The following is a 14,102-nucleotide window of genomic DNA, read 5'->3' as shown; positions in this document are numbered from 1 at the left end:
GTTTTTTTGCAATAGGAAAAAAAGAGATTGAGTTACCTTGAAATATATGGAGAAGAAATACATGAACAACTCATACATGACATTCAATCGATCTAAACTTGTTTGTTTGTTTGCAGTTTTGAAACAACCTGCTTGATGATCCGGTGACAATTGTTTCATGAGCACTGCCATTCAATTAACTTATATCAATATACTCATCAGTTATATTAATCATGCATGACTGCAAGGATTATGATTCTGGAAATGGCAAAATTGCTATTTATTTGGCATAATGTATTAGGAGATAAGCTAGGGCATCTGCCATCACATAAAAAAAAAACACTTTGAAAATTTAGCAGTATCCTGAGTATGTCATTATAAATTTGTATTTAGTGCCATTTTCTCTAAACAGCTCAATGGTTATGATGGTACTGGTATTTTTAGTAACTCATGTATGAGAGTGATAAGAATTATCAAATGTTTCAATTGAATGGTGTGGTTTTCCTCAGTTCATTTGATGAATTAGTGTTTTATGCTGAGAGCGAAATTCTCCTTAATATGTAATAATTGAGATAAATGAAGAAAAACCGAGTGACACCAAAATCTGACATTTTAATCAGCCTTGATATTTCTTGTATTTATTTTATTTTAGGAGAAGAATTTTTGAAAGTGTCTGGAGTGTTGGCAGTTGTGGTACTTGGCGTCAGAATGTCTGCAGAGAAAACAATGATCAGTCCAGAGGTGGAGAAATTCTTACACAGGTGAAAATACCAGATATATCACCCTGCATATATTGCAAAACATGCAAAATGCTTGAAACTTAAAATAAAATATCACTTTTCGTGTCATGTAAAGAAAATAATCACACATGCCATGTAAACATGCTGTCCTTGAACCCTAAATCAGTATAACCTTTCCATCAAAGAGTTTTGTTCTTTTTAGAAATTGATTATTTTGGACAGGTTTGGTATTTTATGTAATTAAGGTTCTTTATGAATAAAAGCTGGCAAGGAGTCTGTTTCACATGTCAGTAATTTCAAAAATTTAATTAGAATGATTAAAACTAAATTAAATGTAGGTGAATATTTTAGATTTGCTTTGATTCTTTTTAAATTTTTGGAAAGATTGCATATTGTATTAAGTGATTTTTGAATTCAATATCATGAAACAAATTTTGAACTTCTATCTATGTTAATTCAAGACTGCTAATCATGAAACATTATTCTACACATTAAGTTTTCAAAATATTTGTTTTTATTAAGTTTACCTTTTGGTCAATTTATATCCAAATAAAAGAGGGAAATCGGGATGCAAATTTTTATGCCCCACCTACGATAGTAGAGGGGCATTATGTTTTCTGGTCTGTGCGTCCGTTCGTTCGTTCGTCCGTCCGTCTGTTCGTTCGTTCGTTCATCTGTTCGTTCGTCCGTCTGTCCCGCTTCAGGTTAAAGTTTTTGGTCAAGGTAGTTTTTGATGAAGTTGAAGTCCAATCAACTTGAAACTTAGTACACATGTTCCTTATGATATGATCTTTCTAATTTTAAAGCCAAATTAAACTTTTGACCCCAATTTCACGGTCCACTGAACATAGAAAATGAAAGTGCATGTTTCAGGTTAAAGTTTTTGGTCAAGGTAGTTTTTGATGAAGTTGAAGTCCAATCAACTTGAAACTTAGTACACATGTTCCTTATGATATGATCTTTCTAATTTTAAAGCCAAATTAAACTTTTGACCCCAATTTCACGGTCCACTGAACATAGAAAATGAAAGTGCATGTTTCAGGTTAAAGTTTTTGGTCAAGGTAGTTTTTGATGAAGTTGAAGTCCAATCAACTTGAAACTTAGTACAAATGTTCCCTATGATATTATCTTTCTAATTTTAATGCCTAATTATATTTTTTATCCAATTTCACGGTCCATTGAACATGGAAAATGATAGTGGGAGTGGGGCATCCGTGTACTTTGGACACATTCTTGTTATAATATCTATTTAACAGTTGTAAATGATAATATAAATAAGTTTTCAAACCAGAAATAGGTTGATAAATCAGTTGGAAAAAAAACTTCACATTTAATATCAAATTTACTTTTTGGTTGATTCTATCCTTAAAGAGTGGAAAATTGAGATGCCAGCATTCCTTTAATATCATTTTTCAATAATTTATGATGAAATGAAAACACTTTTTAAACTGGAAAAGATTGATTAATCAGTTGGAAAAGAAATTTGAATATCAAACAAATGATTTTATGGATTTTATGGTAAATTTTGTTAAATAAAGATCCAAGCATTCCCAAATTATATTATTACATTCATTGGGAGATAACCATTTATGATGTCTCCAAAAAGAGACATGCAATTTCTAAGCTACAGAGTAAACTTCACTTCAAAGCAGAAAAAAAGCATTTTCAAAGTGATCATTCCCTTCCAGGGAAATGGATGGACAAAAGTCTGTGAAACTTGCCGAAGAATTTTATTTTATTCTGGTTTTCTCATAATTTCCTGGGCACTACCTAGAACCTTTTTTATTGAAGGGAGAGGAGATTTTGCAAAGCCAGAAGACCTTAGCTGAAATTAGCATGATTTTGACAAAATTGCACTTTCAGTCATTCTTTTGATAGGTCCATATCTAATTAAAATAAGTTTAAAACATTTTTAATTTGTATATTTCAGATTTTGGGAAACCTTAGCCTATATAGCTAACACCTTGATTTTCATCATTGTTGGCATGGTGATATCAGAGAAGGCCATATTTGAAATTCATGGATTAGATTGGTTTTACATGTTCTCCCTGTATTTTGGAATTTTTGTTATCAGGTAATATTAATTTGAAATATAAGAACAGGTAGAAATTAAAGACTCATGTCCTGTCTATGACAGTGTGGCAGAAATGAGACTTGAATGTCTTGTGGATTTAATAGTGGTTCAACAATTTGTAAAGTTTTTGATTAGGTCAGTGTAAGGGAAACAACTTATGATACTAATTGTCTATGATATATTGTATGAAGTTACTTTAACGTTGATGGATCTCATTTCCATCATTTCAACTTTTGCATTATACAATCAAACTATCAAAATTAAATACAAGCCAGGCATGTATCTGTATGTTGTTAGTTATTGCATTGTAGAACTACAAGCATTGCTGTCAATATGTGTATACACTTCCTAAATCCAAGAAAATGATTGTCATATCCATTTTCAAAACTAGCAATATTGGAGCCTGAATGCCTATTATTAAGCTGTCAATAAAATGTTTATAAAATTGCAGTCAAAAAAATAAAAATAAATTTAATGTATCATTCAAAGCTCTTTTCTGGATTTACCTTCATCAGGGACACTTAAAGCCTTATGAATATTTGAAAGCCAAGGATTTACAACAACCAAATTGAAATTATACAATTCTGAGGTGTGATAACCTATTCTTTTTATTTTGCAGAGGTCTAGTAATAGCTATATTTAGTCCTATATTACACCATACTGGATATGGTATGTCGTGGAAGGAAGGCATAGTGATGACTTTTGTCTTTTTATATTTCAGAGGTCTAGTGATAGCTATATTAAGTCCTATATTACACCATACTGGATATGGTATGTTGTGGAAGGAAGTTATAGGGATGACTTTTGTCTTTTTACATTTCAGAGGTCTAGTGATAGCTATATTTAGTCCTATATTACGCCATACTGGATATGGTATGTTGTGGAAGGAAGGTATAGTGATGACTTTTGTCTTTTTTACATTCCAGAGGTCTAGTGATAGCTATATTAAGTCCTATATTACGCCATACTGGGTATGGTATGTTGTGGAAGGAAGGTATAGTGATGACTTTTGTCTTTTTATATTTCAGAGGTCTAGTGATAGCTATATTTAGTCCTATATTACACCATACTGGATATGGTATGTCGTGGAAGGAAGGTTTAGTGATGACTTTTGTCTTTTTACGTTTCAGAGGTCTAGTGATAGCTATATTTAGTCCTATATTACGCCATACTGGATATGGTATGTCGTGGAAAGAAGGTTTAGTGATGACTTTTGTCTTTTTACATTTCAGAGGTCTAGTGATAGCTATATTTAGTCCTATATTACACCATACTGGATATGGTATGTCGTGGAAGGAAGGTATAGTGATGACTTTTGTCTTTTTACATTTCAGAGGTCTAGTGATAGCTATATTTAGTCCTATATTACGCCATACTGGGTATGGTATGTCGTGGAAGGAAGGCATAGTGATGACTTTTTTCTTTTTACATTTCAGAGGTCTAGTGATAGCTATATTTAGTCCTATATTACGCCATACTGGATATGGTATGTCGTGGAAGGAAGGCATAGTGATGACTTTTGTCTTTTTACATTTCAGAGGTCTAGTGATAGCTATATTTAGTCCTATATTACGCCATACTGGGTATGGTATGTTGTGGAAGGAAGGTATAGTGATGACTTTTGTCTTTTTACATTTCAGAGGTCTAGTGATAGCTATATTTAGTCCTATATTACGCCATACTGGGTATGGTATGTCGTGGAAGGAAGGTATAGTGATGACTTGGGGAGGATTACGTGGTGCTGTAAGTCTGGCGCTGGCATTACAAGTGGCACACCATGATACTATTGACCAGGAGAGAGTAGGAGTCAGGGTAAAATATTTCAAAATCAGTTTTATATTCATAACTAAAGTAACAGCTGTGGTTTATTTCGAGCAGTTATGGGTTAATTTTGTGTTATTTATGGCCCCCATTGATCGACTGATAGAAAGCCTCAAGTAACCAGTTTGTTCAGCCTTGTATCAGTCCTATATATATTCCTTTCTTCTCTTTAATTTTCAAACCCCCTTGACTTTGGTATCAAAAGTTGACATTATTATTCACCTCTACCAAAAATTGTGCTGAGTATACAAGGAGGAAAAACCTACAGTTAGTGGCAAGGTCAATAACTTAGTTCAACTTCGTCTATCATGTGTGTATGTAGAATAAATGCTACTCTCTAACTTTCAAACCTTGAGAGTTTTAGTAATGAGACTTATGATTATATACAATGTACCACTTTTTGGAGGTGTTGCATGTACAAATAAGAAACCCTACAGTGAAGGTCAAGGTCAATAACGTTGATCAACTTTAATACTCAAACCTTAGATAAAAAATATGTCTCTTGGAGCAGGAGTTATGTAACTTGGCATGATAATTCACCCCTCCTTAAAATTTTGTTTGATATAAGCAATACTGAAAAAGAAGTAAACAGCAACGTAACCATTATGTTTGATATAAGCAATACTCAAAAAGTAGTGAACAGCAATGTAACCATTGCTGTGTATAATACAAAAATTGTTCAGCTTGTCAACCATTTGCACATTGAATTAAATGATACATCTGAAAATTTCAACAGATACAATCTGTCTATAAATCGAAAAAAAAACCTTCGCAATTTACTAATTTGTTAATTAGAGAGGAGCTTGTGTGATGAATCTAATCACTACCCTCTGGTTTACTGCAAAGACAGTAAGTAGGTTAAGCTCATAATATTTCAATGGTTATAAATGAATTATTTCAATTAAAAATGTGTTCTTTTACAGAAAAAAAAACATGACTGAAAGAGAGAGAAATACCCCCTAAAAAACAAATTAACATAAATCCTTTTATATTTTTAGGTATTAGTACATGTATCAGGCATTGTGTTTCTAACTTTACTGATAAATTCTACAACAGTTGTTGGACTACTCAAGTTGTTAGGTAAGTTTTACAGCTGATAATGTTATTTGACAATTGGTGTTTAAATTTTGAATTACATAAATTTGAAATTTCATAATTTAAAGCATTCAAGGAAGAATGTCTGAAAGCTAGTAACAAAACATTGTGATTGATTAACAGTGTTATATTTTACTTGTTTTCCTCCAATGGTATACAATTATTTTCTGTTTGGTGTATGAACATATAATTAACTTACAATTCTTTCTATAGTTTTCATGCTCAAAACTTTTATTACATAATGCTATTTTATTGACATATATCAAAGGTGACAGTATTATCAGGAAGTAGATCATTTACGATTTTTTCGACATCATAGTTATTTCTTATGAAAATTTAGCATATATTGCCCATGAAACATATCTATACCCAAATATATAAAGAGAAGTCTTACAGACACATTTTAAATATATAATAACCATACCAATGTTTGTTCTTCATCTGTGTTGATGTAATGCTAGGATGCATGGTTCAATTCATGTTATCAGAGTGTAGATATTATATCACTATGCTGAAACAGTGATATTGTTTGCCTTAAATTAGTGGAGAATAAAGGCTTTTTCCCCTGTAGAAGTATCCCAATTTGAAAAAAAAAATGGCTCAAAATTATTCCCAAAAAGACAACTTTTTTCCCAAACAGTGCAGTCTCAGTAGGAATTGTGCATGAATACAAACTGAAAAACACTCATTTAAACAATTTACATGTCTAAAATAACTATATGTGCACATATTTGAGGGCCTATTTATGTTTCATCACTGACAAAATGGGGTCCTATTTTAAAGCAGGGTTTGACTCTTGAAAATTGGTCTGTAAATTGAAGTTTCAGTCAAATTCATGGTTTATTTTAAATTTCCCAATTTGAGGAAAATGACGCATAATTTCCCGATAAAAAAGGGAAAAGGTAGTTTTGAAAAAAGCCAACAATATCACTGTGAAAAAGAGAGAATTTGTGGCTAAAAGGTTCAACATTTTTTAGAAGTATTGTGAAAAGATGTGGTATGATTGCCAATGAGATGTCTTTTCACCAGATACAAAATGATGTAAAAACTTAGAAACTCTTGGTCAATGTATGACTTTTATGATTATCTTGCTTTATGGCATACAAAATTCTTACAAGATACATGCTAAAACCTCATAATGTGTGAAGAGATGTCGAATGTATAAAAAACAATTGTATTTATGCTAATGTCTACATTGAGAATGACATGTCGCCAGAAACGAGGAACTTTCAAAGTACCGTTAGAACCGTTCTCAAAGAAATGGGCAAGGAAAAGAATTTCAAGTTCTAAGGAAAACAACTGTTACCTAAAGAAACATAGGACATACTGCGGCTTGGTGTATGGAATTGCAGGGGATGGTCCACCAAAACGAATGACAACTCAATATTCCGCGAGAAACTGCTAAATTATTCGAATTGTGATATTTTATGTATATGTGAAACATTTTTACGTATAGATGAGTTTTTAACTGTTGATGGTTTTAGATTTTATGGTAGTAATAGGAAATATTGCTAAATTATTCGAATTGTCATATTTTATGTATATTTGAAACATTTTTACGTGTAGATGAGTTTTTAACTGTTGATGGTTTTAGATTTTATGGTAGTAATAGGAAATATATACACAAAAAAGCAACCCGAGGGTCAGCAGGGGTTGGTGCTTTCGTGAAAGAAGAATTATTGAATTCATTTAATATTGGTATTATAGATGATACTACGGAAGGAATAATGTGGTTGGAATTTTCAGATAAGTTTCCAAAAATGCTTCTACGTTGTGGCATGTTATTAACCCCCTGCTGACACATGTAGGCCAATGGATGCCGATGTTTATTTTCAAAATTTTTTAAACCAAATATATTCATACCAACATAAAGGAAAAATATTTATATGCGGATATGCGGTGACATGAACGCACGTGTAGGTGTAAATTCTGATTTTATAGAAGGCGTCGATTTAGTGAAACCACGAAATGTTATAGATCATGTAGAAAATCACCATGGAGATGTTTTCGTGAATTTTTTAAGTGATGTCAATTTTGGAATGTAAAATGGACGATATAAGGATAACAAATTTACATGTATATCAACAAACGGTAAATCAGTAGTAGATTACATATGTGTTCCCTACGAGGGTATGGAATTTATCAGTGATTTCAAAATAGTATCGTTGTCAGAAATTTCTTATGATATTACATATATTCCTGATAGTTGACCGGATCACTCATTGCTTTATTGTGATTTTAAATTATCTGTCGATTTAAAACTGAATTCACAGCATGCACCAATCAGTAATACACCTATAAAATATCATTATGGAGCAGTTCCTAGTAATTTCTTATTGAATCAGGAAATTCAGGGGAAATTAATTGAAACAATTGAGAAAATTGAAAATTATATAGAAATATCAAATGACGTGCAAAATGCATACAATGAGTTTCAGGATTTAGTTAATTGTGAAATCAATAACAAATTACCAACTTGTAACAATGCTGCTGGTTGTGATAAACGTAAGAAAATGTGTTATAAACCGTATTGGAATGAAAATCTTTCAGCCCAATGGAAAAGCGTATGCAAATCTGAGAAGAAATGGTTATGGTTCACCCGTTCGAACTATACAAAACGTAAACTGAAGGAAGAATATTGTATTATATAGATATAAAAACTTTTGATCGCTTAAACAGAAAATTTAAAAGACAATTTCAACATCAAGAGCGACAGAAACTTGAAGTCAAACTCGATGAGACTAATCAACGCAACTTTTGGAAGTCAATAGGAAAGTTAGGCATCGCTAGTAACCGTTAACGTTGTATACCATTAGCTATAGTGGATGAGGATGGAAACGAGGCAACGGATAAAAATGTTGTACTTAACAAATGGAAAAACGATTTTCAGACTTTATTCCATCAAAATGGTAACTGACTCAGATCTTGATGAATCTACCTTTAATACTGATTCAAGTCCAAGTTTTTGCCGTTAAATGAACCTTTCTCCAGAGAGGAAGTTTTACAGGCAGTATTACGTGCAAAGTTGCGTAAGGCAGCTGGAATAGACGATATTCCAGCTCAAGTTTTGAAAAATGACACCCCAGTAAATCTTTTATTCCAAATTATAAGTGGGTGTTTCAACATTGGTAGAGTTCCAACTCAGTGGACTAGTGGAAGATATGATGAAAGACAACCATTGAATTACAGGGGGATAACTTTAATTTCAGTGACTTGTAAAATTTATTGCAATATTCTCAATCACCTTCTAAGTACCTGGCTTGAGAAAAACAACGTTTTATGTGACGAACAAAATGGGTTCAGGAGAGGTCAAAGCTGTGAAGAACATATCCATTCTCTATATTCCTTCTTAAGCGATCATAAAATTTCTAGAAAATCGACATATATGTGTTTTGTAGACATGCACAAAGCTTTTGACACCGTACAACAAAACTTATTATGGTATAAACTTCAGAAAATTGGTGTGCGTTGAAATTTTTTAGCAGTAATTTTCCATTATTTATAATCTTGTTCAGTTAATTAAACTTTCTATATAACAATTTTCAGGAATGAGTGACACATCACCTGCCAAAAGAATGGCCATGGCAAACTCACTGAGATTTCTACAAGATGTTAGAGATAAAACCCTGAATATGTTGAAAACAGACAGGTAAATTATGAAAACTCACTAAGATATCTAAAAGATATGTGAAAGATAACTCAGTTTATTAAAACAGAACAGTTTGGCATACTCACTTCTTCTGTAAGATCTTAGTATAATGTAAAAACAGAAAGGTATACATGGCAAAAAAATTAAGAAATGACCTAATGAGAGATAAAAGTTTTGATATAAAACAGACTGAAATGTTCTAGAATTGCTAACTGATTCAGTTATAAGATAAAATGTATACAGTGTGAAAACTTATAAACAATGAATTTAGAAATATTGATATGGAGTGCTGTTAAAACTACCAAAAAAGAGAACTAAGCAAACAAACATATGAGATATTTTTAGAAATAAGAATGACACCCAATAGGTATTTTTGGTGGAAAAGAAAATCACATTGAAAATAAATTCATAGTGTTATTTCTCATAGCAAATATCTATCTTATCTTTTCTCCATTTAGATTTTTAGCTGATGCTGACTGGGATACAGTTGAGAAGTCCAGTGAAATAGTAGATCCTTATAAAACAACAGATGAAGAGGTATCTTATGAAAAGTGTCTTGATCTTATCTAAATGACCCTTTAAAAATCACAATCAGGGGTGATACTTTAATAAGGCAAGATCTATGCTTTATACTTGGTTTCTTCTGTGAAAATCAAATAAAACAAATAAGTGAGTAAATGCATAGCTAAATCTAAAAGTGTCTAGTTTAAGTTCAATTACAAACAAATTTGATTAAACAGGATTGTAAGTTCGATGAAATACATTTAACCAAGGTTTTTAGGAAAGGGGATGTAATTGCGTGTGATAGTATTGTCTCTCAAAACAAAGCAAGTTTACAATTTTAACACTTTTATCCATGCTTTCATTTAATGTCTTCATTTTGGTTATTATGTAAGAAGAAATATTGAAGATAATATTACTGCAGTCTCAGTTGCATTTTATTGACATGAGTTTAATGAAATATATTTGACCTATCTGCACTAGTAGATCCAGGGTTTTAGGAAATTGGAAGTAATTGCACGTAATAGTATTCCCCCAAAGCATGAAATTTTAACAATTTATCAATATCATTCATTTAATGTATTCTTTAGGATAATTATGTAACAAGAAATATAGAAAAATACATCATTATTGCAGTTTCAGTTGCATTTTATTAACATGAAGTCAATGACATATATTTGCAGATCCACGGTTTTAGTAAAAGGGAAGTAATTGCGTGTAATAAGATTGTCTTTCAAAGCGGGGCTGGTTAAAATTTTAACACTTTTATCAATGTCTTTCATTAAATGGATTCTTTATAGTTATTATGTAACAAGAAATATAAAAGATAACATTATGATTGCAGTTTGACTGTTTGAGTTGCATTTTATAAACATTCAGTGAAATATACCTGACAGATCTGCACTGGCAGATCCAGGGTTTTAGGAAAGGGGGTGTAATAAGATTGTCCTTCAAAGTAAGGCAGGTTGAAATTTTAATACTTTAATTTATCAATGTCTTTCATATAATTCATATAATGGATTGTAAATGGTTATTATGTAACAAGAAATATAGATTAACACATTATTGTTGCAGTTTGAATTTTATTAAAATGATCAAATATGGTTTACAAAATATATATTGGTATTAAATGCAATCTCTTTATTTTGCTAAGAAGTACAGAGGTACTGTTTTTTTGTGCTTTTCTTATGATACCAGGCTTCTATTTGATTCTGCTGTCCCGAAGTCTGTCCATTTATCTGTAAGACAATTAAAAATTCAGCGCTTCCTCTGAAACAGTCAGGCAAATTGAAACCAAACATATTTTGGGAAAAAGTTATATGTTGGAGTTAATCAGTTTGTTACTATTTGATGAAAAAAGAAAGCTGCCTTTCGAAAAAGAAAATCTCAATCTTACAATGTGATATGAAAGTACAAGACAAATATTTTGAAAGCCATCTCCAAAAAAAACCGCTTCAATGTTGATGGGGTGGCATACACTGTGGTATTGGTGGCACACAGTTCCCATCGATATCCAAAGGAGAAATAAAATTCCATCATCTTCTTTAAAACTAATGCATAGTAAAATGCAATGATATGGATGATTGCACTAAAAAAAAGGGTGCCTTTTAATTCCCCTAACCCCCATATACTTTTTTACTGGAATAGCCCTTACACTACATATATATTTCCAGGCACAAATAGATGATTCTTTAGACATTCGACCTAACGCCATATGTCCCGACTGTGATTGTAAGTTACCCTGCATGTATACTAGGAAGGAAATGAAAGATATGACAGACGAAGCCGTACTTAGAATGCTGAAGGCGGAAAAAGTAAGTTATTATCATTCTTTGACATGAAATTGATTGATTTTATAACAGATTATATATAACTTAATACTGTGGATTCAGTATTATTCGTGGGATACCAATTTATGTTCATTTTTGGGGTATTTGTGAACCACCAATTCAAATGTCTAATGAAGTACAAATTTTCCATAATCTTGTATGTAGATTTTGGCCAAACCTTGAAATCAAATATACACAAAAATACCATTTTTCCTCGAAGGAATTGGAAGATATAACTAACGCAGCTATACTTAGAATGCTGACAGCAGAAAAAGTAAGTTATTCCTTTTCTTTGGAATAAAGTTTTTGAACGTTAAAAGATTTAATTTAACCAATTACTGTAGATTCATTAATATTCGTGGACTACCAATTTATGTTGATTATGTGGGTATATATTAACCACTCAATTTAAATTTCAAATGGAGTATTAACCACTTAATTTAAATTTCAAATGGAGTATTAACCACTTAATTTAAATTTCAAATGAAGTACAAATTTTTGATAAATGTGATTGTAGACTTTGGCCAATAATGAAATCAAATACTGTGGATTCATTATTATTCCTTGAAAACTGTTTTTTATGGTTTTCTTTGGTACTGGTGAACCACAGATTCAAATGTATTTATAAATTTTCTATCCAGACTGGTTGTATTCAGACATAACAACCAAATCAAATATCCATGAAAATGTAAGTTTTCTGTAATCAACTTAAATTGGTACCCACAGAAAATAATGAATCCACAGTTTCCACAGAATTTTTTTTCCCCTTCAATCCACAAGGTAAATGAATCTTCAGTATTCTCCTACAATAGTAGGGGAATTAGGATTTCCAGTTTGTGCATGTGTCTGGCCTTCTCTTTTGTATCAGGTTAAAGTTTTTGGTTCAAGGTAGTTGAATATTAATTTGTGATTAGAACATTTAAAAATAAATGTTATATTAGGATTATTTAGATTCCAGTTCACTGTAAAAGGGCAAGGAGGGCATGGTGCTTATGGACATGTATTATTGTTTTATACTTTATTATACCTATGCCCCAAAAGAAGGTGGGGTAAACTGGTTTATCCTGCTCCAAAGGAGAAAGGGATATACTGGTTCATCCCTGTTTTTAAAACATTTTGGAACAGTTTAATCAATTTTAAAGCTTTTAATAATAGCTTCATTATCTATTGCACTAAAAAGCTCTCGGGTTTTGCCAAGCTAAATGTGAGACTTGTTTCAGTGCCTTCAATTTTTTTATTTAAAACTTAGTTATCTATAAAATATCATTACACATATATGACATTTTTATTGCATTTTCAGCAAATAATAGATGCAGCATATGAATTGAATTAAGGCTGTGCTATGCTATACCCTATAAGATGTTTTCAATATTTCTTTATTCTTTTTCCAGTTTGTATAAGGCTTATATTTGAAAATAAGAAGATAAGACATGGTATGATTTTTTGCCAATGTTTATTTGTAAAATAGAGTCAACAACACTGAACAGGATTATAACTTATGAACAATAGTTTAAAGTTCATTTTGTTTCTCCTGCAGAGTTTGTCAAAGTTAACATTCAAAACTTAATTTTGAGAACGAAAAGTGAAATTCATTCCTGAAATGATTGTTCTTTGTAAAGTCATTGCTGGAAAATTTGTGTTTCAAGTCATGACTTTTAATAAAATCTTTAACATCATTTATTTGTTTCAACCAAAAATTCTCATGAATTTAGGAGTTTAACTTCCCAGGATTGAAGGTTCTCTCTCAGAGCACTCACTCTCAGGCTTCCAGCATTAATAAAATTAAACATCCAAGAAATAGCACAATAGTGCTGAAAAGAAAGTCAATCAATCAATTACTAAGAGTTAAATGTTTTGACCAATATAATTAATCAATGAATGATAGTCTGTGCAAGGAGAAATTTCAGGGGTCTTATATGCATTGAATAATATCTCTACAGAGGACAATACCTATAGGATTTTACAATAGGACAGGTTAACTTGCAAACATATAAATAGCCTGATAAAGAAATACTCATTTTATAGAAAGGTTTCATTTTTCCTGCAATAAAATGAATAACTGATCCAGCATCTTCAAACTGTTTTCATTAGCAAGACTGCACAGATTTTGAATATCTTTCTAGATGGAATCTTTTTTATGCCCCACCTACGATAGAAGAGGGGCATTATGTTTTCTGGTCTGTCTGTTCGTCCGTCTGTTCATCCGTCTGTCCGTTCGATCGTTCGTTCGTTCGTCCGTCTGTCCCGCTTCAGGTTAAAGTTTTTGGTCAAGGTAGTTTTTGATGAAGCTAAAGTCCAATCAACTTGAAACTTAGTACATATGTTCCTTATGATATGATCTTTCTAATTTTAAAGACAAATTAAACTTTTGACCCCTATTTCACGGTCCACTGAATATAGAAAATGAAAGTGCG

At 31.7% G+C, this 14,102-nt stretch overlaps 1 protein-coding gene across 6 annotated transcripts in view; it reads left to right on the top strand.

The window, feature by feature from the left end:
- LOC143083135 (sperm-specific sodium:proton exchanger-like) overlaps window positions 1-14,102 on the top strand; it is a 70,878-nt gene that overhangs the window by 30,410 nt on the left and 26,366 nt on the right. For 5 of the 6 annotated variants that reach the window (XM_076259362.1, XM_076259363.1, XM_076259361.1 and 2 more), the window contains 8 exons: window positions 632-740; window positions 2,650-2,793; window positions 4,434-4,605; window positions 5,613-5,694; window positions 9,256-9,358; window positions 9,817-9,895; window positions 11,533-11,673; window positions 11,909-11,962. In XM_076259362.1, coding sequence (XP_076115477.1) covers window positions 632-740; window positions 2,650-2,793; window positions 4,434-4,605; window positions 5,613-5,694; window positions 9,256-9,358; window positions 9,817-9,895; window positions 11,533-11,673; window positions 11,909-11,962 — 884 coding nt within the window. The remainder of the gene's footprint in view (window positions 1-631; window positions 741-2,649; window positions 2,794-4,433; window positions 4,606-5,612; window positions 5,695-9,255; window positions 9,359-9,816; window positions 9,896-11,532; window positions 11,674-11,908; window positions 11,963-14,102) is intronic. The other variant, XM_076259364.1, reaches the window with a different exon arrangement.

This window comes from Mytilus galloprovincialis, chromosome 7 (genome assembly GCF_965363235.1).
Source record: "Mytilus galloprovincialis chromosome 7, xbMytGall1.hap1.1, whole genome shotgun sequence".
NCBI classification, from domain to species: Eukaryota; Metazoa; Mollusca; class Bivalvia; order Mytilida; family Mytilidae; genus Mytilus; species Mytilus galloprovincialis.
The sequence above is the reverse complement of the archived record's forward strand: the minus strand, read 5'-3'. Positions and strand labels throughout refer to the sequence as shown.